This window comes from Tyto alba, unplaced genomic scaffold (assembly GCF_018691265.1).
Source record: "Tyto alba isolate M040663 unplaced genomic scaffold, T.alba_DEE_v4.0 Super-Scaffold_5, whole genome shotgun sequence".
Classification (NCBI taxonomy): domain Eukaryota; kingdom Metazoa; phylum Chordata; class Aves; order Strigiformes; family Tytonidae; genus Tyto; species Tyto alba.
This window is the reverse complement of record NW_024881326.1, coordinates 4963923-4987908: the sequence shown is the minus strand read 5'-3', so window position 1 is coordinate 4987908 and position 23986 is coordinate 4963923. Positions and strand designations below refer to the sequence as shown.

The following is a 23986-nucleotide window of genomic DNA, read 5'->3' as shown; positions in this document are numbered from 1 at the left end:
GTTCTGGACTTAAAGCACAGCCTCTACACTACTAACTAAATAGATGTATTAAAATGTGTAATTGAAAGTGTAAGAAGCAGGAAATAAAAATAAAACATACTCCCCAGCTGAAATCAAACTCTGTTTTTCATCCTTCTTCATCCGTGGTCGTCCTAGCTTGACTTTCAATGGAGATGTTGGTGATTTTTGTGCTGCAGGCTGAATAAAATGTGCAAAAAGTTCTGTCTGCTTCAGGAGGAATTCAAACCTTTTTGCTCGATCTGCTTTCTAGTTTCCAAAGTGGGGAGAGAATTAAAAAAAGAAAAATCCATAACTTTTCTTCATAAAAATTCATTTTTATTAAGAAACAGAATTCAACACTTATGAGAACTTATGTGAGGAAAGACTGGCAAGGCCATCTTCCTACTGTTAGCCAACTCAGAGGGCTACAAGCATCATGAAATAGCTCTTGAGCTTCTTCAGCTTACAGCTAAGTATGAATTGCCTTAGAGAACACAGTCGTAATGTGTGGTAGTTCAAATCACCCTTCATGAATATCACAGCAATCTGGAAGACATGGCAGGACTTGATAACCTCATCCCAGAAACGCCTTCCCATTCAAAACTCAAAGATTAGTAGATCAACCAAAAAAACAGTTTTCTTGTAAAGATTGCTTAAGTCTGCATGGCGCACCAGCAACTGTGAAAGGATGCTTTAAAGGACTGTCTACAAAAGATTAAAAAATAAGGTTCTGACTTAAAGTAAGGGATGAAATCCTAACCTTGATCAAGTCAGCAGAAAACTTCCATCAGCTTCAAGGCTATCAGGACTCAATCCAAGAGTAGCTCTGCTTTTGGAAGAATGACTGAAGTAATGGATGCACCAGCTCAATACTGCTTTCACTGAAGTTTGTGAACTTTGCTGTCAGATCTCAAACTTCAATCATTTCAGTTTGACCATATCAATGAGGCATATGCACTTCATATATAAACACAGCAAAATATATGTCCTCTATATTTAAAAGATGTTACATAATTTTTAAGAAAAATATGATAAAGTGCAAATGCTATCTGACAGAATGCAATTGTTAACAGTTTCTCAGTCATTTCTAAGCATCATGTAACACTGTACCACTTAAAGCAATTTCTGTGTAATCTTGTTTATATATCTTGATATAGACTACAAAAGTGAAATTGTAGCTCTGTACCATAATCTTTCTAAGAAATATACAAACAACAGAAAGCTATTCTGCAGGTAACTTACACGCAAGTAACAATGCTCTAACTGCAATAAAGCAAAAACCAAAGTAAAGGGGCAATAAAAATGAACATGACATGCAATGCATGATCATGCCACATGAGGGCAATGCATGTCTTTTAATAGTGCAGCACTTGCCAGCAAAGAAACATCTTTACAAAGATTTCCTGGAAAAAAAAATAATATTATTTTTCCCCTTGCATTCAGTAATGGACCATTTGTGTAAATAACTTGAAACCCGAATAAACTGTAAATATCAAGTAAAACTTTGGGGAGATGAGGAGGAAAGAATTCAAAAAGGTGGAGTAAAGACGTGGATGCTTTCACCTATGCAGGTTAAAAACAAATCTATTCAGAGGATTTATATTAAACTAATAATACATGATGTCTTTGGCAAGCTAACCATAACCTGTAAGGTTCTATACTGAATGCCACAACATACTTTTCTGCCTGCAAGATTATTGTCTGGGTGTAAGCAGCATGCCTTGATAAATAGTAAAGGTCTAGCTCACAACTGCACAATTGATGAAAGGTAGTGAAACCTATTCCCTTTGCCTCTTAGAACTACACTAACATGCTAATCTAGGAAAGATGAAAATTCACCATGTATTACTGTGACACCAAGTTTCTCTTTAGCTAAAAATTAAGTATTCATACAACTAGGTATCAATCTTCCTATGTTTGGCAGTGATACTTGTCCCTGGCTTCTACGGTATCCAATCCTTTCAGAGTCTACTGTAATTATTAGTCATACATTTAATGTTAAAGCTTTTAAGCAAAATGCAGCAAGATACAGATACCAACTTCAAGCAAGAACTTACTACATGTGTCATTCAGGAACAAGTATTGTAAAGTCCTCCTGGTTTCTGCACTTTTGTAATACAGAAGTTACCCTGTTATCACTCTGCTAAAGCACTACAAGCTCCCTTCATTTGTGTCATGGACAGACGCTCTGTTGCACTGTTATGGCATATATATTATGGGGCATATCAACATTTAAAACCTCTATGTTTTTATATGATAAGAAACTGGCAGCTTTGCTATTTCTCTCAATTAAGAAGTAGCTTAAGAAGGCCTCTGACATGATGAAGGGGGTCATCAAATACAACTAGCAGAGACAAATTCAAAACCGAAAGGGGAGAGTTCTAAATATAAAACGTAATTGAGTAGAAACTCCTTACCACAGGAGGCTGTGGATAACTAAACCTACATGAGGGGAAAAAAAGGCAAGCAGACAAATCCATGGGGAAAAAAGAAAAAAAAACAGAACAAAAATCCACTGACAACTATGAGTATAAAAACCACAGCCTCCAACTCCAGAAATCATGCAAAAATACTTGGAAGAGTGGGACAGTATTTAACAGAACTATCCCTACCTGCTTCCTCTGCTCTCATATTCTCCATTAAATACCTACTGTTAGCCACCATGAGAAGCACCATACCGGACAAGACATTTAAATGAATCTTGATTTTTCTTTTCTGACACATCCAGTCTGCAAAAACTCCTTGTAACTGTGTTGATCTAGTTCAAGCAAACAAACAAATGTCATAAAAAGCTGCAGTATGTTTTGCTGTAAAAACACTTACCATCTTCTCTTCATATTCTGGGTCAACTTCTTTTTCAGGTCGAGCTGCCTTTGGAGGAAGTTTGAGTTGAAATGGGGGATCATTTTTCTGGAATTCAAATTTTAAACACTTTATAAGTATCGTCTTATTTACTAAAGCAAAAAGATATCAAACGGCGTAAACCTACACATTACAAGATAAGCATGCTACTTTTTAAAAATAATTATTTCAAAACAAAGTGACTGCATTAATCATTATTTCACCCAAAGCAGAACCTGATACCCATCATGAAACTAAAGAGGGGATATGACCAGATAAAATGTAAGCTGAAGATTTGTCTCAATCTCATGTTTATCTCTACAAATAGGATCCAAGTTGAAAGCATTGAAAGAAAGTACTAAAGAGGATGAAGTTTAATCTTTCACAGGGATCTTGCTTTAAATGCACCATTAAATTTAATATCTTGAATAGATATTTAAAGAAAATAAATATGATTTCTAAATGTAAAATTCCTAACTGTAAATTTCTGGCAGTTCCATCTTGTTTGGTATTTTCCACTTCTAGATGAATAGTTACAACTTCATTTGGAAATACATGTTTAACTACACTCTGCCATGTACCTAGGAAGAGATACAAATTAAACCAAATCAATCCATGCAGCAACCACTGTATGGTGTGCTCATGGACAATCAACAAAGAACTACCTTATTTACTATAAATGAAATAAATTTAAGAAAAATGTCTGACTTGTGGTTTATGAGATTCATTTCTGTCTACAACTGGGAAGCTCAAAGCAAGTTTCTACAACTTCAACTGCCACATTGCTATACATTAAAAAAAGCTGGCAGAAAACATTATACTGGTGAAATACATTTTTTTAAAAAGAGAATTGTGGGAGAAACATTTGGTGGATTTTTTTTTCCTAATTCAGTCTTTGAAGTATGCATTTTTATGCACTTCCTGCAGATAAAAAATATTTTTAAATGTTTTGAGATGCATTATAAAAACGTTTTTGAAAAGCACTGAATAATCTGAAAGGAATTGCCAAAGTGCACATCTATATAAAATGTAACAGAGCAGAGTCTTAATCTGAGAAGTGCTTTAATTAGCCTACTATAAATACATTAAAATGAAATAATTAATCTAAACTAATCAGGGTCAAGTAGCAAAACCAGACCAAAATGGGACAAAATATGTAAAAGTCTGTCAAGCAACATCATACTTACATTTCAGAACTGTTACTGATAAATATATATGCCAACTTACTCCTCAACTTTAAGTAAAACCATGCAAAAGGGAGGAATATTTTCTGAACTCAGAGATTAACTTTTCAAGTTTTGGCCCAAAGACATAATTCTCTGCAAAGGTGGACAGTAGTAAGTGTATAATGAAGTTGTCTGACAATTTAATGATTTTATAAATGCATGAGTTTGGCTTTGCAAGGCCAAATGATTATGTTGCAAATAGGTAGCATTAGAAATGTTCTATTCACTTAGAGCTTCTTTAATTACAGAGGTAATCAGTTCATCTCAGACAGCAACGTTAGGTGAGGACTGTTACACACGTCAAAGAGCAGGTCATATATATGTGTATATTCACACCTCCATTATATTACTATACAACATACAGTCTGGTAAGAGAGACTGACAGTGCTGATATCAGGCTCAATCATTATTAAAGTGACAAAATATTCCTCCTTAAAGGAAAATAAAATTGACAGTAAGCCATTTCAGATGTCACCCTCACTTTCCCTAGAAATGAATTACATAGATATGTGCTGCTGGAAAAAAAAGCTGTCTGTCTACTTCAGGTAAGTATGAAGTTCCTCCTGGACAAAACACAACAAATCGATATTTCACAATTGCAAGCTTTCCAAGCAAAATGTAATACAATATTATCTTTCTAAACCCCAACACAGATGGCTCTAACGCCAGTTCTGCTGTTACTCAGATTTCCCTAGAAGAAGAAGACTTAGTGGCACTAAGTTTTCTTCTTCTAGGGAAATAAGTATTTCTGAATAACACACTCTGAGTTAATGAACTAACATGTGAAGTTACTGCAGCCACAGCACTATAAAAATCACATCCTTACCTTTCAAGCCAAAACAGTTTCCCTGCCCCCCCACTCTTCACTGCAGTGTTTCTGTTGAACATTGATGGCCCCAAAGTATTAGAAATAATAAACAGAAGACTGACAAAAACTGATGAGACACACAACTTGAGACACATGCATCCCAATACCCTTTCTTTTCATCACAACTTACAAGGGAAATGAATATGCTCCAGTTTCACTAGAATTCTATTCTGTGTCAATGAAGCTAGATGCGTAGTAGGGATGAGCATCATATACAAACTTGCTTCCGCATAATGTTCTGAGTTATAAAAATCTAGACTCTGACAATTATTACATTCTTATATAAGATTACTTCTCTCTTACTACCAACTGGATCATGTACCTAATACGACACAGAAACACAAAATATTCCATCAAGTCTGTGAGATTTTTACCCTAGAAACTTTACATAATGCATCTTCATCATTTAGAGGGCTGACTTAACGGGAAAGCAGAAGGATCAGCAGAAGCCTTGGTGCAAACAATTAACCAGCAAAAAATGTACTTTCATTTTTAACTCAGGGAGCTAGCTGGTAACAATCTGCCTCCACCCTCGAAAAGTTTTCCATTAAAGATTAAACCCTAGATAATACGGTCCCCTGAAAACTGGTGTCATTTACACACCTTAGAAGAAACTTGACCATGCATTAGTTTAAAAAATAACAGACCCAGAGTATTCCAAGGATCCAAAATACTTCCCATTAACATCTCTACTAACAAGCCTAAACAGAGCTACTAACTTTAGGCTGAGTTGTCTAGCTAGTAAGAGCAACAGTTAGTCCTAAATTGAGCGGGTCATGTGAACACCTAAATAAATGACTGGGAATAAGAACCGCTCCTGCTTTAGTTGACTTTAGTCTTATAACCTGTGCTACTGAGAACTTCAAACAGATGCATTAAGATTAGGAACCCTTTTGTGTTTAATTCACATATACAGAATGGAAATGCATCCCAAATAGCCATTAAGACAGTGTTTTGGTACTACTACAAGAAAGACTGTTTATAGCAAAGTAAAACAGTTTGAGGGGATCAGAGAACAACAGGTTGTATTATATACCATTATTATGCAGATTGTATCACTAACTGTAGAGCTATGTAACAGACCTGTGGCCCAATGTGAAGTGAAATTCCACAGTCTGAACAAAACCAGAAAAGTCTTTTTTTTTTTTTTTTTTCCCCTTTAAGAAACATCTTGACCAGCATGGCACATTAGCACACTGTTGATAATACTTGAAACTATTCACTCCTTTCAAATGTTTTTTCCAGGCATTCTCTAAACATCTACTACTAACTTTTTATCAGTTGACATGCATAACATTTTGTAGAGTAAGTTGTATCCAACACAGAAATAGCCCTTAAACTTATTCCCTTGAACAATCAGGTAATGTTCATAATTATTGTATTGCATAGCTGTTCGTATACTTAAGTAACTAAAGAATCAAGCATTCTTTTCATGTAGAAATGGACTTTCATCAATTGGAATTAAAATTCTGATTGTACCAATACCAATATTTCACCAATATCAGTATTTCCGCAATTTTCTCTAATATCATAAATACATGACACACTGCCATCCTTCTTACTAAGTTTTTATAAGATTCATTCTTCAGGTTAAATCTTGTTCAGTTTCCAAGGATACCCGAACACGTCACTTTTTACATTCCTTGTGTCTTAGCCTGTGGTCTTTTTTTCAAAAAAAAAAAAAAAAAAAAAAAGACTGAAGAGAGGAGGCTGGCAGCCACCCGTGCTCTGTTGAGGGTTTATTCTGCATGCCGGTCTCGTTCCGGCTGGGCAGAGGGAAGCCCCGAGGCGTGAGGGCTGGGACAGACCGACTCAGCCGCCAACCCGACACCCCCACCCACGGCTCTCGACCCCACGCAGCCCCCCGCCCCGGCTCGCGCCGAGCCCCACGCCCACTGTCCCCGTCCCACGGCGGGACGGCTTTACCTGGGGACAGGGGACGGGAGCGAGAGGGCGCGGGGCTCTGGCGGAAAGGGCCCTGCGGCGGGACGAGCCGGGCAGAGCCGGCTGCCTTGGCTCGGGAGCAGGGGCTAGGAAGGGGGTACCCCGGGGGTACCCGCACCGCAGGGACGCCGGGACCGACCCCCCCCCACGGCGCTGCTAAGGGACAGAGCGGGGCGGGGGGGGGGGGGGGGGCCTACACGGCGGGGCCAGGGGTGTGGCCGGGTGGGGGGGGGCGGCCTGTACGGCCGCAGCGCAGGCCGAGCCCGGGAGGGCCCTCGGGGGATGCGGCGGAGGGGCTGGAGCGGCACGGCTGGGAGAGGAAAAAGAGGAAGAGGAGGAGAAGGAGGAGGAGGCGGCGGCGGGGCCGTGCGCGCTCGTTCCCGGAGGCTCCGCCGCCCGCAGGGCGCCCCCCCCTCCCCTTGCCCGCCCCCGGAGCGGTACCTCCTCGGCGCCGGGCTCCTGCGCAGAGGCCGCGGCGGCGGAGGTGGAAGGCACCTCGCCGTCCGGGCGGGCGGCGCCGCTGGGGTCGGTGCCGGTGTCCATTTTGTGCGCGGCGGGTGCCGGAGCCACCGGGGCGGGTGAGGGGGGGGGGGGGGGGGAAGGGGAGGTGGGGTGAGGGGGGGGAGAATGGGGGTGTGGGGGGGGCGGCAGGGGGGCGGCCCCACCGCCCCAAACAGCGCGCGGCCCCGCCCCGCGCGGGGTCTCGCGGTACTTCCGCGAGAGTGGCCGCGGGGCGCGAGTTTCCCGCCGAGGGGCTGGGCCGTGCGCGTGCTGCGGGCGGCGGCCCCGGGGGCCGGTGGCGGGAACACGCCTGAGGCGCGGCGAGTTCGTGGGGTCTCTGGGGAGGCTCCCGCGACCAGTTCCTGGCCGTTCCCCACGGGGCGCTGCCCAAGAGGCCGCCTGCACCCCACAGAAGCCTCGCTGCCCCGCCCCGTCCTCTCAAGTGACACCCCAGCTCACGGAAGAGAAAGCTGTCAGGGCCGCTGCATACATAAGCGATAGCTTTGGACGTGCCCGAGGGCGGCGATAGGATGGCATCCACCGTATTTCGGAAACAACCCTGTCTCGGAGGAGCGTGAACTGGCCCAGCCATTGCTGAGCCCTTTTCCGTGTCCCACTCGCCGCCCCTGTTATCTCCAGCGGGCAGCCGGCTTGTACCTCGTGTGTGAGGGGCAGGATGCGCTGAAATTCTCCTGTCTCCCCAGACAGGAGTCCCTGTGGCCGTGGCACAGGCAAGTAGGGCACATAAAGGGTCTGGAGCCGTTGTGGAAGAAGGAAGCATGAGTGCTGACATGGAGAGCTGACAAAACGATAAGGCGCTGCAGGAACCAGACAGTAAACCAGAATGGTATAGGGCAAAACAGTTTCTACTTGCCGTTCATTTTCCTTGGTTCCAAACCCTGTTGCAAATAGCAGTTTCCTAAATGGCCCAAGCTGTGTTAGAGAAAATCATCTCAACATCTGCAGGGCTAAGAGGTACCAGTGGAGCTTGCAGAGCAAGAGTAGCTCATGGTAAAAATTTCTTTTTCTCATAAGCCATTTCAAATTCAATAGTGTTTGTGTATTTCATATTGAAAATTGCACTAATGAAGCCGCTCAGTTGCTGTCAGTGTACACATTTCTGACTGTCCATGCAAGGCGTTCAGATGCTCATCCTGCGAACGGATTCCAAAACAATCCTTGAGATGGCAGATTTAAAAACTGAGAGCTCCAAATCAGACATTTTACCTGATTACTTAGAAAGGCAATATTGTGAGCATTTTGTACAGAGAAGTAGATGAAACCCAAGCCCAGTAGGCAGAATGAGCAGTAAAACCTTTTTCATTCCAATAAAAAGCTCAGTTGCTCTTATCAAGATCTTTTTGCATAACTCAACAACTAAGCTGAGTAAATGGGCTTTTGCAGCTCTAATACTCTCCATTTAGAAAGACCTCTGAGACCTCTTTTCCATCCATACGTTGACTCCCAATAAGGTGCCATTTTGTGAATAGTAACAGTATGTCTGAACTGTTGCCATGACTGCCTGATTACTTTGAGAATCTGTATCTAAATTATGGTCCAACATAGAAGATTTAAGCTTTAAATTCTTCTCTTTCACGTTGTGGAACAGCTGCAAAACAGTAACAGTGCTGTTCCAAATTATTTAGCACCCTATTGCCTGCTGAATCTGTTGCAGTTTACAACAACGCAAGGCCCACGGTGTGTGCAGTAGCCCTTCCACATGATTTATTTTTAAAAGCTTTGGGAAGTACATTTCTCATAGCACGATTGAAAAGAGTGACGTGGCTGGTTTTGAAAGAGTACTCCAAATAGCTTTTCCAAGCCGGGCTATCTAGAAAATGAACTTTACCATTAGCTATGCAAAAAGTCTCTAAGGTGGGAAAATTCCCGTCTGTGACGTGTTTGTTCTTAACCTTTGTGGAAAATAGCTCACTAACCATTTTTAATATTTGACTTTCCTACTCCAGTTTCAAATGCTTGTAGCTTCTATTTATGCAAAACACTCTCAAGTGTTTGTCACAGCTTGCTTTTTACTTGAAATTCACAGGAACATTACATGCTGTACAAAACAAACTGCTGCTCTCATGAAAGATCCCCTTTGGATATTTTTTGCTTTTGTGCTTAACATTTGCATTTGACGCTTTGCATAGATGTTCTTAGTTGCTTCTCAGACTATGTTTTGTACTCCTGTGGATCCACGGGCCATTGCCTGAAAAAATCACTTAGTCATACAACAGTATTGTCATGTAATAATCTAATTAATTATAAAAAAAAGTAGTGAAGTGCTTTTTTGTACTTACTTTATATACTATCTTTTGTACTCATACATTTTCTAATATATTTGCAACATTCCACTGAATTTCTCCAATCTTTTATGTTTTTTTTTTCATGTGGTTGGGAGGCTAGTTGTCCTGTTAAAGTTTTAGATGTAGGTATTAGCTCTTTGTTTTCCCATGTTTATTAGTCCTTATTTTACAGTCTGCAAATCACAATCACCAGGGATGAATATGTAGTCTACACACTGAGGTTTCACAGCAATTAAGAAGGCCTGCTCTGTCCAACTCAGAGAAATGGCACTTGACATATTGTATGATGAGAATTATATTTTATTGTCAGACACAAAACCAGAAATCACATATACTTAGGCTCACTGTTACCTACTTTTATGTTTCAGACACTGCTGAAATACGTAAAGAGTTGATAAGATATAGACCCAGGGGCATTTTCATACACTATCCAGGTAAGACCATAAGATTTTTTAAATTTTGGACGGTGACTATTCAACCTTTCCCAAACAGGACTAACTGTAGTGGTCTTAACTTTTCTAGTGCAGATATATTGTGATTAGGTAACTTTTTAAAATAAATCTTAGTATTCTATGGAATTATTTTATAGGCCAAGTTCTTATAAAAGCCCCTTTTGTGTGAATTTGTGTGGATGAGTTTATAGGTACCTGCCTATGGGTGTGCATGGAGAAATGTTACCAAAAAGCGGGCTGAGGATAGAAATAATACATGTGGAGAGATAGCATGTGAAAATCTCCCAAGAACTGATAAGCTTTAGAGACCAGTAGACCTGTTGAATTCACAAGGACAGATGAAATCAGTGCACCAAGGGTCTGCCAAATCCATACAAGGCTGCTGGCACCCACAAGCATCAACAGGTTGTATAACTTGGAACACAACCAAAAAGCGGTGGCTATGGCTACTAAATACAAATGAAGCCAACAGGGCTATGTGTACACCTGCAGAAAATAGAGGAGCCCTTCAAAGACCTGTCAGAGCACCTTTGCAAGCAGGTGAGGTTGGCCTCCCAACTATTGTACAAACCAAGTAACTTAGTGTCTATATGCATAATAAAACCACGTGAATGCATTGTGTGGGTAGTTATCTGCTGTTAGCAGTAAAAACTTGCTTCTGTGGATAAGAACAACTTAAATAATAAAAGGTGTCATAAATACCGGTTGTGAGTTGTGTCTTCCCTGACTTGAAAGTCCAATTTACAAGTGGCAGTACCTCTGTCAGGTGCCACGAGGTGGCAACACCGACCTGCGCTCGCCTGCGCCCGGCTGTGGGAGGCCCAGCCAAGGTGATCCCACAGCCTAGGTACTATTCAATATGAATGCTGCTCATGCTTAAAACTGATTTGATCAAGAACAGGAAAAAAATATATATATATGTAAATTAGATTTCTAAACCATCTTTTACCTGCTGTTATTTAGTTACTTTTAGAACTGTATCATGTACCTTCCCCCAGACCAGCAAAAGTGCCTTAAGAAGGGCCTTTTTGGGTAGATAGTACCCTCTGACTTTGGGATCTGTTCACTCCCTTGTGCGCATTCAGAAGGCCCTCCATTAAATGCTGTAGTCCAAAATCCACATCTATTACTCTGGTCATTTCTAGCTTAAATGTACTAGCGATGAATTTAAACCACAGCTGTGTGAAACATGTTAGCTGCAAGCAATAAACAGCTTTACAGCTCGGAAACAAACGGGATCAGGGAGTAACAAAAGTGCTATCTCTGAGGTGTTTGTGAGTTAGCTTGCACAGTTGCCAACTTTACCTCTGTACCCATGCTAGCCTAGCCAAAGATTGAGCAATCACAGTGCACTAACCCTGCATTACCCTGACTGCAGTATTATGATCTTGCTTAAAATTCTTATATCAAGTCTTGCTATTTAAATATTGCTTATATTAAATACTTCTTTTTTCTTCTCAGTTGTTAACTGGTTCAGAGTTTCATGGTTGCCTTGGTTAAAAGGACGTTGGTGACAGGGATGAGGAGCCAAGTGCTCAGAGCCCAGGAGCACTAACAGACCCTGGCCACCTTCCCTGCCCTTGGGGGCCAGGACCCCCTTTTAAGCTCAGACCTGGGCCTTCAGGGCCTGTCTGGGCTGACTCCCAGGGCACAGCAAGGGCCAGCTGCTCACTGAAGGATGGGGAGCCAAGCACAGTAGCATGGCCAACAGGGCAGGGGCCTCACCAGCTAGTGTCCAGCATACGGACAGGGAGTGTGAGTGAAGGCCCCAGGTGAAGCTGGCCAGGATTATTAAGCCCTATTTGTGCACTCAGGCTGCTAGCAAAATCATACGTCTCTTAACACAGCAGAAAATAGGCAATACTTTCCTTGTATGTATTTCAAGCAACTTCCAGACAATACTGCTCTCAAGCAGCTCTCCCTAGGCATTTTCTGGTGTTCGTGCAGGCTCCTATGAAAGTGTCAATGGTTTCCTTGTATTTACTTTGTCTTGTTTTACGGCATTTCCGCCTCTTAGATCTCTTCCAAAATGTAGTTTATAACACAGCCAATCTAACAGCAGTCTGAAATGGTGGTCTCACTACCCTTCTCCAGGTGGGGTCTCTCCCTGTACTGTCCTGTGCAAGCAGTGCCGTTCATTTTAACATAAGGTGAGCAACATCAGCAAGGCTGACCCAACAGAAAACTGTTTCCCATCTTTTAATTTTCCTACTGGTTTAATACTCTAAACAGACTTGCTGTGCAGTCATAAAAATGTCAGAAGTGATACAGGGAAAGTGGTGGGAGGAGTTCATAGCTAGGGGCAGGAAGGAGAGCAAGGCCTCCCTTTCAGCAGCAGCTGGCTGCTGGGATGGGAGTAAACCCAGACTAAGTTCACACCCTGGCGTATAATTGGACTCCATCTACCACCACTGTCTGTGTCTATTGGTTCTCAAGTCAGTTCACAAGGTGAAAACCTTCTGCCGTACATCTCTTGCATAGTTTTACTTATGGCCTGGGGTTTAATGTGTGCCTCCTATTGTCTAACTTGTCTTAACCATTTACCTGCTCCCTCATTTGCCCTGAGCTAAAGGAGAACATTGTACAGAGAAGTCATTTTCTAAATCTTCTAGGAGGGACTTCTTTCAGTGCAGAAATGACTGTTGTTTCTGTGAAGTCTGCTGCCTGGCTGGAGTGGCTAGTTTGGCAGAGAAACCATCTTTGGCAGTTTCCATTATTACTTTTTCTGTTGCTGAGAATTCAGAAATGCCACCTCCATTCTTACATCAGGGGTTACATCCTTATGAATAGCCCTGGTTATGTCCAGCGGCATAATTCTATGCATTCTTGCACTTACCTGTGCAGCCCTGTTTCATTCAGACCCTTATTTCATAGGTTGCCTTCCAAAGTTTATCCACTTTATGGTCCCAGATTGTTTCCTTCCTCATAGGATTAGAAAGAAGCCTAGGCCTCCTCCTCTAGAACTTACAATATAGAAACTACATTGAAAATGTGTTCTTGGTTTATACATCACTCATTTGTAACCCAGGGTTTTGCTGAAGATGTCATTTCCAAGGATGTCCATTGCTGCAGAGCTTTGTGGCAGCTGAGCAGATAAGAGCTCTCCAGCCCCTGCATGATGTAGCTCACGGCTACAAACAGACGATTACCTGATTCTGACTCAGTTACAGGCACAAGCACATCCAAGCAATGTACCCTATTAGGCTTGGTAGGAAATATTCTTATTGAAAGGGGATTTTTAAAATTTCTTTTTGTGTTGCAGGCTTCATATTCATGCATTAGTTTTCTGTATCAATTTTTCATTTTACCCAACAGTCTCTGGAGTTGCCAATGGGATTTGCAAATATAAGACCTCATTCAGCATTGAAAACTATAACAAAATAGCTAATGTATCCTCTGTATCTGGTTCAAAGAGCTAATAGCTGTACAAATAGTCATCATTTTTTTCCATCTTGCATACATTATTGCATTTTTAATCCCCAGTTTTAGCAACCAAAGCTTTACTGTGATACTGCAAAAGGTTCTAATATGGCTGTATTTCCCAACCACAGAGATTTTTGTTAGACATTTTTTCACTTATATCCACTTCTTTTTGGCTGTGTGTTCATTTTCTCAGTGGGAGAGCCAGGAACTCTCACAGTTTGGTAAATTATGAAAGTGAGAAGGCTGTCATCTCTTCATGGATGTGTTGAGCCAGGTTTATGTGATCACATTAGAATGTGATAATTCACCCAGCCTCATCAGGAACTTATTGCAAAGATACCTTAATTGCCTATACGGATACCTTCAGGCAACTTTGCAACTTTGAAGTTAAACATAGTGGCTCCTTCCCTCCACTCCATGCTTCTGTGTTCCTGACCCCTTGCGCTGTTACTGGTGTTTTTGCAAGTGAGCGGTGGGTTAGTTCAAGGTTCTAAAAAGCAAAAATTGAGCCCCACAGAGAGAGTTACTAGTTTTTTCCCAGATCAGCACAGTGAAAAAGCTCAACTGCCCACACACACAAGGGCCAGTGCCAATACAGCAGGGAAACAGATACATGGCAAGATGGAGGGTGGGATCGCAGCCACACTAATTTGTATCAGTTTAATCTACCATAAAACAGTCTTTAATAAACAATGTTACAATTGTGTATTCTGTCAGGAACTCTAGATTTTGCCCACCTACAAACAATGATGTCATATAGATTTAACAATGATCAGGATTCCTTTGGAGGACATACAATAGTTCCTGATTTAATAAGCTATGACTTTGCCAAAACCTGAGCGTTGTGTCAAGAGACCCCCCTGACCAGAAGAGACAAGTTTTGTTGAAAGTGAAAGGCATTTTAGAAGTAATTTTAGATCAAAGCAAAAGCTGTCAAAAGAGATTTTTCTAACTGAAATAAATCTGAAGCATACTTTCCTGCTTACTGCAATGGCATCCTTTTCTCCCCTAACCTATGCAGTGGTTTTGTAATATTGAAAACCTGTAAATAGCCTGCCCATAACAGAGACGGAATCTTACAAAATTGTGAATATTTGTGAGTATCCAGCAAGCAGGCCAGTGCAGTATAGCCTTTAACACTCTCTAATGATGGTTGAAATTCTTTCTTCACAAATTCTGTGCCCAAAATAAATTATCTCTTTCTTAAGCAAAAGCCTGTGTCTGTGGGTTTGATTTCACACTGTTATCCCTAAACTGATTACAGACTATTTGTAAATGTAACAGTTCTTGTTCAAAGGTTTTAGCCTGCACCAGGATTTCCTTTAAGTACAGGAAAAGTGCAGAAGGATGCTGTAAAGTACTGCCTCCATTAGCCTTGCAAACATGGAAGATGCATTATGTAAACCAGAAGCCATCACTTCAGTTGCCACAGACTTTATCCTGATGTGAAAATACTTTTAATCCTGTCCTTTTTATCCATTTTTACTTGCCAACTTCCACTCACTGTGGAAGACTAAACTGAACCTGTTATATTTTGCAGAGTACTATCCATTTCAGCTGAAGGATCTGCTAAACTACAGTAGCTGTTTTTAGTTTATCCTAGTCCACACAGAATCTGTTTCTGCCTTTCCCCTCGCTCCCCCATTTTTTTTTTTTTTTCTGCTATTTTGCTTCCCTGACTGCCTGGGCCTTCTTTCTTCCTCATCCTGTAATGATTCTTCCTTTTTTGTAACAGTCTCAAACACACATGTGCCATCAAAACAATTCTTCCTTTCCTGCATTTACATTCTTCACACAGGGCAACCTTTTACACGCGTAGTTCAGAAATCTGGTCTGTTTGCTGTAATAACCTCTATTCAATCATAAATAAAGTATCATTTCATTTTTCTTTCAATTACCTAGAAAGGGAGGGTATCCATTTCACCCACTGTTTTGCCATCTGCATGAAAATTTATCACAAATCACACTGCAATAGGTAAGGTCCCTGTAACTCTCAGTAACGTGTTTTTGAACAACATAGAGAACCAGGGCAAACAGCATCCCGCATTAATTTTCCTGTGTTCATTCGCTCATCACTCTGGAGTGTTCTCTGGTCTCAGAATATTTTAGGGAACCTGAGACCCATCCTGAACTTCATGATGAGCCTTCTACATTTGTGAGTCTGAAAATAACTAGGTAGATTTTTTTTCACTTAAACTACAGACTTCTTTTTCCATCTGTTTCTTCAGGCCTTCCTGAGACCTTTCTTTAAGCTTCACATCCAAACTTCAGGCTGCTGCACATAGTTTGGACAAAACTGATTTCAGCAAATCCTCTCTTTCAGGAGATTAAAGTGAAAATTTAATAATTTTCTATTTCTGATCTGGAAAAGGCATGTCATAATCGATGTCAGATAGATTACTTTGGATTTCTGGCTGTTACAGATTTGATTGTGTCATATCAACGGAATCCATCAGCTGTGCACAGGTAAATTCTTCCAAATTGCCATATAAAGTTAATCAGGAGATCCTCTCACACATGGGCTGAGTAATATTCATCATTATATATGAAAAAGGAAGTAGATTTCTCTTAGCTTCTAAAAGTAATTCAGACAATTAGAAAATAAATTTTGGCTCTATGAAAAAGTCATCTTCTCTACTTCTGTATCTCCTCCCTCAGCCGCAAGGATTATTTGCTGACCTTGAGGGCCCATTGAAAAAATTACCCCACAAGGAAATCCTCAGAGAAGTGTTGATACGGGTGCATATGTAGAGAGTAACAGCCATGACTTGCTTGACCGGCTATGTAGGCATCATAAGATTGTTTACTAGTCCACAAACAGAAGCTGAAAACTAGCAAAAGCACAATTTTTAACATGTGCTTCTGTGGATGACAAAGAAAGAAACCTATTTTCTGGCAAAAGTGCCAGGCCATAGGTTTTGTACCAAAGTGGGGCTCTGTTTGATACCACCCCCACATAAGAAAAAAGCAGTTGCACATTTGCAAATAAATGCGCTATTCAGCAAAACGCCAGCTCTCCCACCAGTTACTTTCCTGAACAGGAGACTTTCCTACGAGATGCTGGCTATCTGCTGCTGTTTCCCAGAGGAGATTAGTGCCAGAGGGCGTTGGTCTGTTTTTTGAAACGGATTGACAGACTTCTCCCTGTGTGTCATGAGAGCTTTTGGTAAAATTAGATTCTGCCCTGTCCATAACAATAAAGGCCATACCCACACGCAGCGTACATAGTTCATATACTTCCTGGAGCAAAACCGCAGCAACGTTCAACTGTCTGTTTTCTTTTTTTATTTTCACAGTGGCTCCTGCTTCGAAAGCAGGTATCTGACCGTTGGGTCCTGCTGCCATTGAGGGCCTGTGGGTGACAGAGCACGCGGCCCGGTTCCAGCAGAATATATTCATCAGTTAAGCAGTGTAGCGCAAACAGGGTTGGCATCATTCTATGCCAGCGGTCAGGCTCCAATTTTTGTAGTTAATTGTTGAAATAACAACACCAAGTCATGTTGCTCTGATGATCTGTGTGCATTCCTCTATTAGACCTGATTTGTATGGTGAGGACAGGCTACTGAAAGGCAGAGAAGAGAAGGGGCTGAATTATCCCCTGTGACTTTGCTGAATTTGTCCTTGTGAATGGAAAGAGAGTGAAATATTTGTCTGCAGGGGGGAGCAGAGTGGTAACTGTCAGGAACAGCTGGAACATATATACTGTGTCATGTCTTTTTGTGGCACTGGGCTTTTCTGCTTGCTGTGGGAATGCTGCAGAGGCATGTTAGCATTTTGCTGAGTAAGTGTGGTGCGAGCTCCATATGTAAACAGGGATCAGTCACTAGATGAGAGAAAAGGGCTGTTCTCCCAGGGCTATGGCTATCTCTTGCATCCACCTCAACCTTCACAAGCCCTGCAGGGTTTTGTAAATTAAATGTGGGGCTAGATTCTGGGAAAAAATGTATATACTTGTGGGAATGTCACCCTAAATAGCTCTTCCTGCTTTGATACCTATAAATTTGTGAACAAAATAAATCCTCCTGATTCTTCCCATCCTCTCCATCCCAATTATTATTCTGTCTGCAGGGGAGTAAAGACATTCACTGCTCTCAATATTAATAACACTACCACCAGTTGCTCTGCAACATGTAAATAGGCAAGCTTAAATGGCACAATTGCTTCTTCAAATTAGTTGCCTGTAGGGTCATGAAGGAATTTCCCATCAAATTCAATTAGCCAAGTTATTCTTTTCTGTTTTATTAGTAATCAAGTGTTGTTTTTCTCTGAAATATCAGTAGCCTAAGTTAGGAGAGAAGTAGGCCAGTACTTTCATGACGAGCAGAGAATTCCTCAGGCATCTGGCTGATGTGAATTGCACACACATTCAGTGTCAAGCTGATTGTGCTTACTCTGATTTTTGCTAGTGGCCCCTATGAGGTTAGTCTGGTGAGGACTGTATTGAGTCTGCATGGCAAAGTTTTGGTAGCAGGGGGGCTGCAGGGGTGGCTTCTGTGAGAAACTGCCAGAAGCTTCCCCCATGTCCGACAGAGCCAACGCCAGCCAGATCTGAGGTGAACCCACCACTGACCAAGGCTGAGCCCATCAGTGGTGGTGGTAGCCCCCCTGGGATAATGTTTTTAAGAAGGGGAAAGAAACCTGCTGTGCAATTGCATCTGAGAGAGAGGAGTGAGAATATGTGAGAGAAACAACTGCAGACACCAAGGTCAGTGAGGGAGGAGGGGGAGCAGGTGCTCCAGGAGCCAGAGCAGAGATTCCCCTGCAGCCCCCGGTGAAGCCCCTGGTGAGGCAGGCTGTGCCCTGCACCCAGGGAGGTTAGCGGTGGAGCAGATGCCCACCTGCAGCCTGGGGGGACCCCACGCGGGAGCAGGTGGGTGCCTGAAGGAGGCTGGGACCCTGTGGAGAGCCCACGCTGGAGCAGGCTGCTGGCAGGACCTGTGGACCCATGGAGAGAGGACCCCACGCTGGAGTGTTTGCTGGCAGGACTTGTGATCCTATGGGGGACTCATGCTGGAGCAGCCTGTTCCTGAAGGACTGTCTTCCATGGCAGGGACTCACTTTGGAGCAGTTTGTGAAGAGCTGTAGCCCATTGGAAGGACTCATGTTGAAGAAGTTCATGGAAGACTGTCTCCCATGGAAGGCACCCCACGCTGGAGCAGGAGAAGAGTATGAGAAGTCCTTCCCCTGAGGAGGAAGGAGCGGCAGACACAACGTGTGATGAACTGACTGCAACCCCCATCCCCCCTGTGCCATTGGCAGGAAGAAGGTAGAGAAATTGGTAGTAAAGTTGAGCCCAGGAAGAAAGGGGGAAAAAAAGGTGTTTTTTAGATTTGGTTTTATTTCTCATTATCCTACTCTGATTCGATTGGTAATAAATTAAATTCATTTCCCCCAAGTCAAGTCTGTCTTGCCTGTGAAGTAATTGGTGAGTGATCTCCCTGTCCTTATCTCGACCCACGAGACTTTCGTTATATTTTCTCTCCCCTGTCCTGCTGAGGAGGGGAGTGACATAGAGGCTTGGTGGGCACCTACCATCCAGCCAAGGTCAACCCACAACAAGGACAAACACTCTGGCATGACCCAAATAATGACGGATTCTTGAAATTTGATTGAGACGTATCAGAACATGAATGTCCTGTACATTTTGTGTAGAAGAGAGAATTAGTTTACCTTCTGGGGTTTCAATTTTATGTTTTACATTTTATTTAGTTTTACCTTCTCTATAATCTTGTCTACAGTTACTATCCATGAAGGCTTCTCAGCTTATGACTTTATTCTAGAAAGTGTCACAGCGAGAAAAATATTCTCTCTTGTCAGGCTTTGGAGATTTGTTAAGACTGGCTCTGATCTCATGTAGAAAGAAAGAGAATTTTATCCTAACTGCAAGTCATTTTGGTTTGGGCTTTTTCAGTGGTCAGTCATTCTTGAGAACTCCTGTAGTTCTGCCTACAGCAGATTTGGAGAGACCAGTGTCACTGGCAGAAGTTATTGTTACCAGGCAAAACCTGATCTCTTTCAAGGTAACCATGCGATATGCAAAAAATAAAAGCTCAAAAAGTGAGACAAATAAACCTAAGCAAATATATGTAATTCTATGCTCCCAAATCTCTTGACATTGCAGTAATACTAAGAAAATAATTTTTATTTTTATACTTTTTAAATTAGGTTTTGACAGTGATTTCAGCATATATATTCAAAACATACTTGAAGTCCGAAACTAAATGTTAATGGATCAGTGCAAAAGCTGGAATTAAAATTGAACACCCCAATGGTTTCGCAGAAATGTTCATCCAAAATCAATTTTTCTTTGCTCTCCTTTCCCTTCACTTTTCATTCTGTTTCCAACCTCGACTCACTTGTTACATATGACTTCAACAGTAAGATTCTTAAAACAAAGACCCTGTCATTCACCATCACAATGAAGGATTTAAGTAAAGAATTTTATAATTTAAAAGTGGTTGAAAAAGTTGTGCATGGAGTAGGACAGAAACGAAACCCCACTTCTTCTGTCACAGCTAGATACCATTCATTTTTAAGCCTGCTATTGTTGAACACATATGTGAGTGACACATTATCAGCACAATGAAAATCACTAAGGTCAGAAAATAACTTTTTTTGCTGTTTTAATGTTTGGAGCACAAATACCAAGAAGGAACAGCAGCTTTCGTAACAAACATGTTAACCCCCACATACTCTGTTTAATTATGATTTCTGGCTTCCTGTATTTCCCCTCAGGCTACTGGCATCATAAGTAAACTGGCACAGATTTTATTTATTCTGAATATGCTGAACAGCAGTGTGCAAGTAGTTCGGCAGGTGCTTCACAAGCAGCTGAGCCAATCCAGCGGTGAGGACAGGAGCTGTCTGACAGAGGAATGACACATGTAGCAGGGAACAGAATTGCTGTACCCCTCCCTGTCACCATGGCTACCACTCAGCAGGCGTTTTTTGGGCAGAAGTGCCAATTTAAGCAACTGCTGATTTCTTATTACTACCCCTGCATCACCCCCTCTGTTGGTCAGGTATGAATGTCTAGTAGGCCACAGCATTTACCAGATCAAGAAACTAGTCCTGATCCAGATGGAAAATAATCTTTTTTTTTTTGACTCATTCTTTTCCAAACAGTCAGTTTTCTGACTCAGCTCATCATGTAGCCACACACACTGTGCCTGTGCAAGGGAGGAGATGGCAGAAGGGCAGGGACAAGTGGCTTAAGAGGTGGGCACTACCGACGATTTCAGCAGAGTTATCACTGAGTGCAAGCGAAGACGGAGCCGGAGCTCTCCTTAGGGCTGTGGTTTGTTATTCAGTGTTTAGATCCATTTGGCAGTCCAGGTTCCATGCCACCCTGTCCTGCCCCCTCCCCGCCTCCTCTGCCTCATTGCAAGTGGTTATACAGTTGCACAAGGAACCTGACAGGGGAACCCAACTGCCCGAAGAATGATCTGGTAAAAAATGGGTATTTTTATGACACTGCAGGGACAACACATGAAGTATATCACAATTCACTTTATTTTGGAAGACTAAACTTTAAAGCCTTCAGGTTTAAGGCTATCGTATCTGTCAGAGTGACACAGTCAAGTCACATGTGGAAGGAAAGTGTGACTCTCCTTCCCTAAATAAGTTCCACGGCTGGATGTGTCTCTCTAAGAAGTGTTACAAAGCCTTGTTCACAAACCTGCTATTAAACATGTGAAGTTGTTAAAACATCGCTGCAGATAAAAGATAGACGGAGCTGAGTGAAGGTGGTAGTAGAATGTCACGTTGGGAATTAAATAATATTGCAAGGCTGCATGGAAGTCACTCTCAGATAGAAACCTATCTTGAGAAGTCAGAGCACATTTGAAATAAAGTGTTTATAGTTTATCCGTGACAGTTTTCATTTATGGTAAGATTCTTTTAAGACCAGTGATGATGTAAAGCACTAGCACCAGGGATGCTATGAGTTTATACAGATTTATTTATACAGCTGTGTAAACGTATATAGGGCATATACTTATACGCCATTTATAGTACATAATATATTAAATATGATAAATTCGTATTGCCACAACATTCTTGTTTAAAATCTTGAAAAAAAACAAGATTGATTTCCAGTTTGTCAGATTCAGCAGTAACACTGCAAGCCGTTGTCAGCCTGCCCTGCCAAAGAGCTCCAGCACAGCTGTGAAAAATTCTGTGAGAACATTAAACTCTCCCCGTGGCCTGTTACCGTTCACCCCACCTCACAGAGCCAGGCTCCACTGCGTGCGCTGTGCCGAGGCAGAGCCATATGAGACTCCCCTGAAACTACAGACTAGTAAAAACTAGTGAAGAGTCACTGCGTTCGCTTTAAGTCAAAGCCATAAGTAACTTCTTAAAAATGAACACAAGCTGCCCTGTCCTTGACAAGCCAGGAGTTTCCCATCCTGGAGAGAGGCGCTAACTCTGAGGATACCAGCAGCGTTGTGCACTCTGCAGTCATATTTTTTCAGCTGTGACAGCGGACTAGCAACCTGTCTCCCCGAAAAACTCAGTTTCTAAAAAATCCGCAGTGATGTGACCAAAAAAAATCAAGTTTATCCGTAGTAAATTCAATCAGGGGACCAAATGCTGCTGAAAAACCTTTAGATCCACCAACTGAAGAAGTCTGGAAGTAGCGGCCGGGGCAGAGGGTGGGAGCTGAGGTGTGCATTTCAGTGGGGACCGGCACCCAGCCCTCCGCCGGCGCTGCCCGTGCCCCCATCGCCAGCCCCGCCCGGGGCACCAGCCGCAAAGTGGGCTTCGTGGGGGCCGTGGCGGCCTCTGCGCCTCCCGGAGCTCCCAAAGCTCAGCTCGCTCCCCGGGACAGGGGGGTGTCAGCATCCCCGGGGGGCGCGGAGCTGAGCTGGGTGCGGAATCGGGCTGGGGGCGCGGAGCCGGGATGTTCCGGAGGCGCGGAGTCGAGCTGAGAGGGTGCGGAACCGGGCTGGCCCTGGGGGCGCGGAGCCGGGGCGCGGAGCCAGGCTGGGGGCGCGGAACCGGGCTGGCCCTGGGGGCGCGGAGCCGGGGCGCGGAGCCAGGCTGGGGGCGCGGAACCGGGCTGGCCCTGGGGGCGCGGAGCCGGGGCGCGGAGCCGGGCTGGGGGCGCGGAGCCGGGGCGCGGAGCCGGGCGCTGGGGGCGCGGAGCCAGGCTGGGGGCGCGGAGTCGGGCGGGCCCTGGGGGCGCGGAGCCGGGCTGGCCCTGGGGTCGCGGAGCCGGGGCGCGGAGCCAGGCTGGGGGCGCGGAGCCGGGCTGGCCCTGGGGGCGCGGAGCCGGGGCGCGGAGCCAGGCTGGGGGCGCGGAGCCGGGGCGCGGAGCCAGGCTGGGGGCGCGGAGCCGGGCTGGGGGCGCGGAGCCGGGCCGGCCGAGCGCGGGAGGCGGGGGGCCTGGGGGTGTCGGTGTCGGGGGGTGGCAGGGGCGGAGGCGGGGGGTGTCGGTGTCGGGGGGTGTCGCAGCCGCCGGCTGCGTGGCGGCGAGCCCCGGCCGCCCATCACGTGCTCGGTGTGTTGCATTGTGTTTGCGGCGGAGGGAGGGCTGGCCGTGTCAGTGATCAATGTCATGACTTCCTCCTCGGGCTGGAGCAGTATCAGAGCCCAGCTGAAGGAAGCTGATTACTGCTGGTTTCAAATTGGCTGGGAACAATACCCACGCACACCCACGCACACGCAGCCCGCACCGTGGCTCCCGCGTCGCCGCTCCGCGCCGGGGGGGAAGATGAGCTCAGGGGACGTCGTTTGCACTGGATGGCTCATTAAATCACCCCCCGAGAAGAAACTCAAGAGATACGTAAGTGCAGAGGCTCTGCTGATATTTTTTTTTTCCTCGCTAAACGGATTTCGGCGTGTGCTCGGTGTGTTACTCTTCCTTTGAAAGGTCTCGCCTCTTTCGGCTTCGCCTTGGACCAAAACAAAAAGATTTACGAGTCCGTGCGCTTATGGAGTAATTTAGTTTTCACCGATATTCTTGTGCCCTTTGGAATTAACCTTTCCCGGCTCGTAAGATTATAATACTTAAGTTGTTATGCAACGTATCTTAGGTTAAAAACCACATTTCGGTTTCAGTTGATGTTGCCGTAACTAACAGAATTCTTGTAACAGAATTTCAGATGTCACTTTTCCAGGGAAGGGCAAGAACCTCCGGGAAAAAAAAAAAAAAAAACAAAAAACCCAAACAAAAAACCCCTAATACTTTAAATTCTGAGGTTCTGCTTTGTTAAGATGCTCTGTATTTCTATGACACTTGCTAAAGACAACATCTGCAATAATTTACCGATTTAATATGCCAGTTGCAGTTGCTAGCAGAAAGCTTTACTTTTTGTCTGTGATAACGAGGTGCTAGAAGATGCCATGCTGTGAAGTTCCTGATAGCTGAAAGGTGAAGGGGGCTGGTGAGAAGAAGCGAGCCCTACATGTATAGAGAGCTGC

At 43.6% G+C, this 23986-nt stretch overlaps 2 protein-coding genes across 7 annotated transcripts in view; one reads left to right on the top strand and one right to left on the bottom strand.

The window, feature by feature from the left end:
• The window catches only part of SMARCA1 (SWI/SNF related, matrix associated, actin dependent regulator of chromatin, subfamily a, member 1), a 35882-nt gene extending 28383 nt beyond the window's left edge, over positions 1-7499 (bottom strand). The window contains exons 1-3 of one of the 2 annotated variants that reach the window (XM_042807508.1): positions 7321-7499; positions 2824-2910; positions 101-267 (exon numbers count right to left, since the gene is read on the bottom strand). In XM_042807508.1, coding sequence (XP_042663442.1) covers positions 101-267; positions 2824-2910; positions 7321-7422 — 356 coding nt within the window. In that variant the 5' untranslated portion in view covers positions 7423-7499. Of the gene's footprint in view, positions 1-100; positions 268-2823; positions 2911-6497; positions 6569-7320 lie in introns of those variants that run through there. The other variant, XM_009966816.3, reaches the window with a different exon arrangement.
• A 170-nt stretch (positions 7500-7669) lies between these two features.
• GAB3 (GRB2 associated binding protein 3) overlaps positions 7670-23986 on the top strand; it is an 82398-nt gene continuing 66081 nt past the window's right edge. For 3 of the 5 annotated variants that reach the window (XR_006166983.1, XM_032996111.2, XM_009970996.3), the window contains exon 1: positions 23047-23348. Coding sequence is in view for 2 of the 5 variants with exons in the window: in XM_032996111.2 (XP_032852002.1) it covers positions 23121-23348 (228 nt within the window). In the remaining 3 variants the exon portion in view is untranslated. Of the gene's footprint in view, positions 8228-9089; positions 10121-23046; positions 23349-23986 lie in introns of those variants that run through there. The other 2 variants (XM_042807509.1, XM_032996113.2) reach the window with 2 other exon arrangements.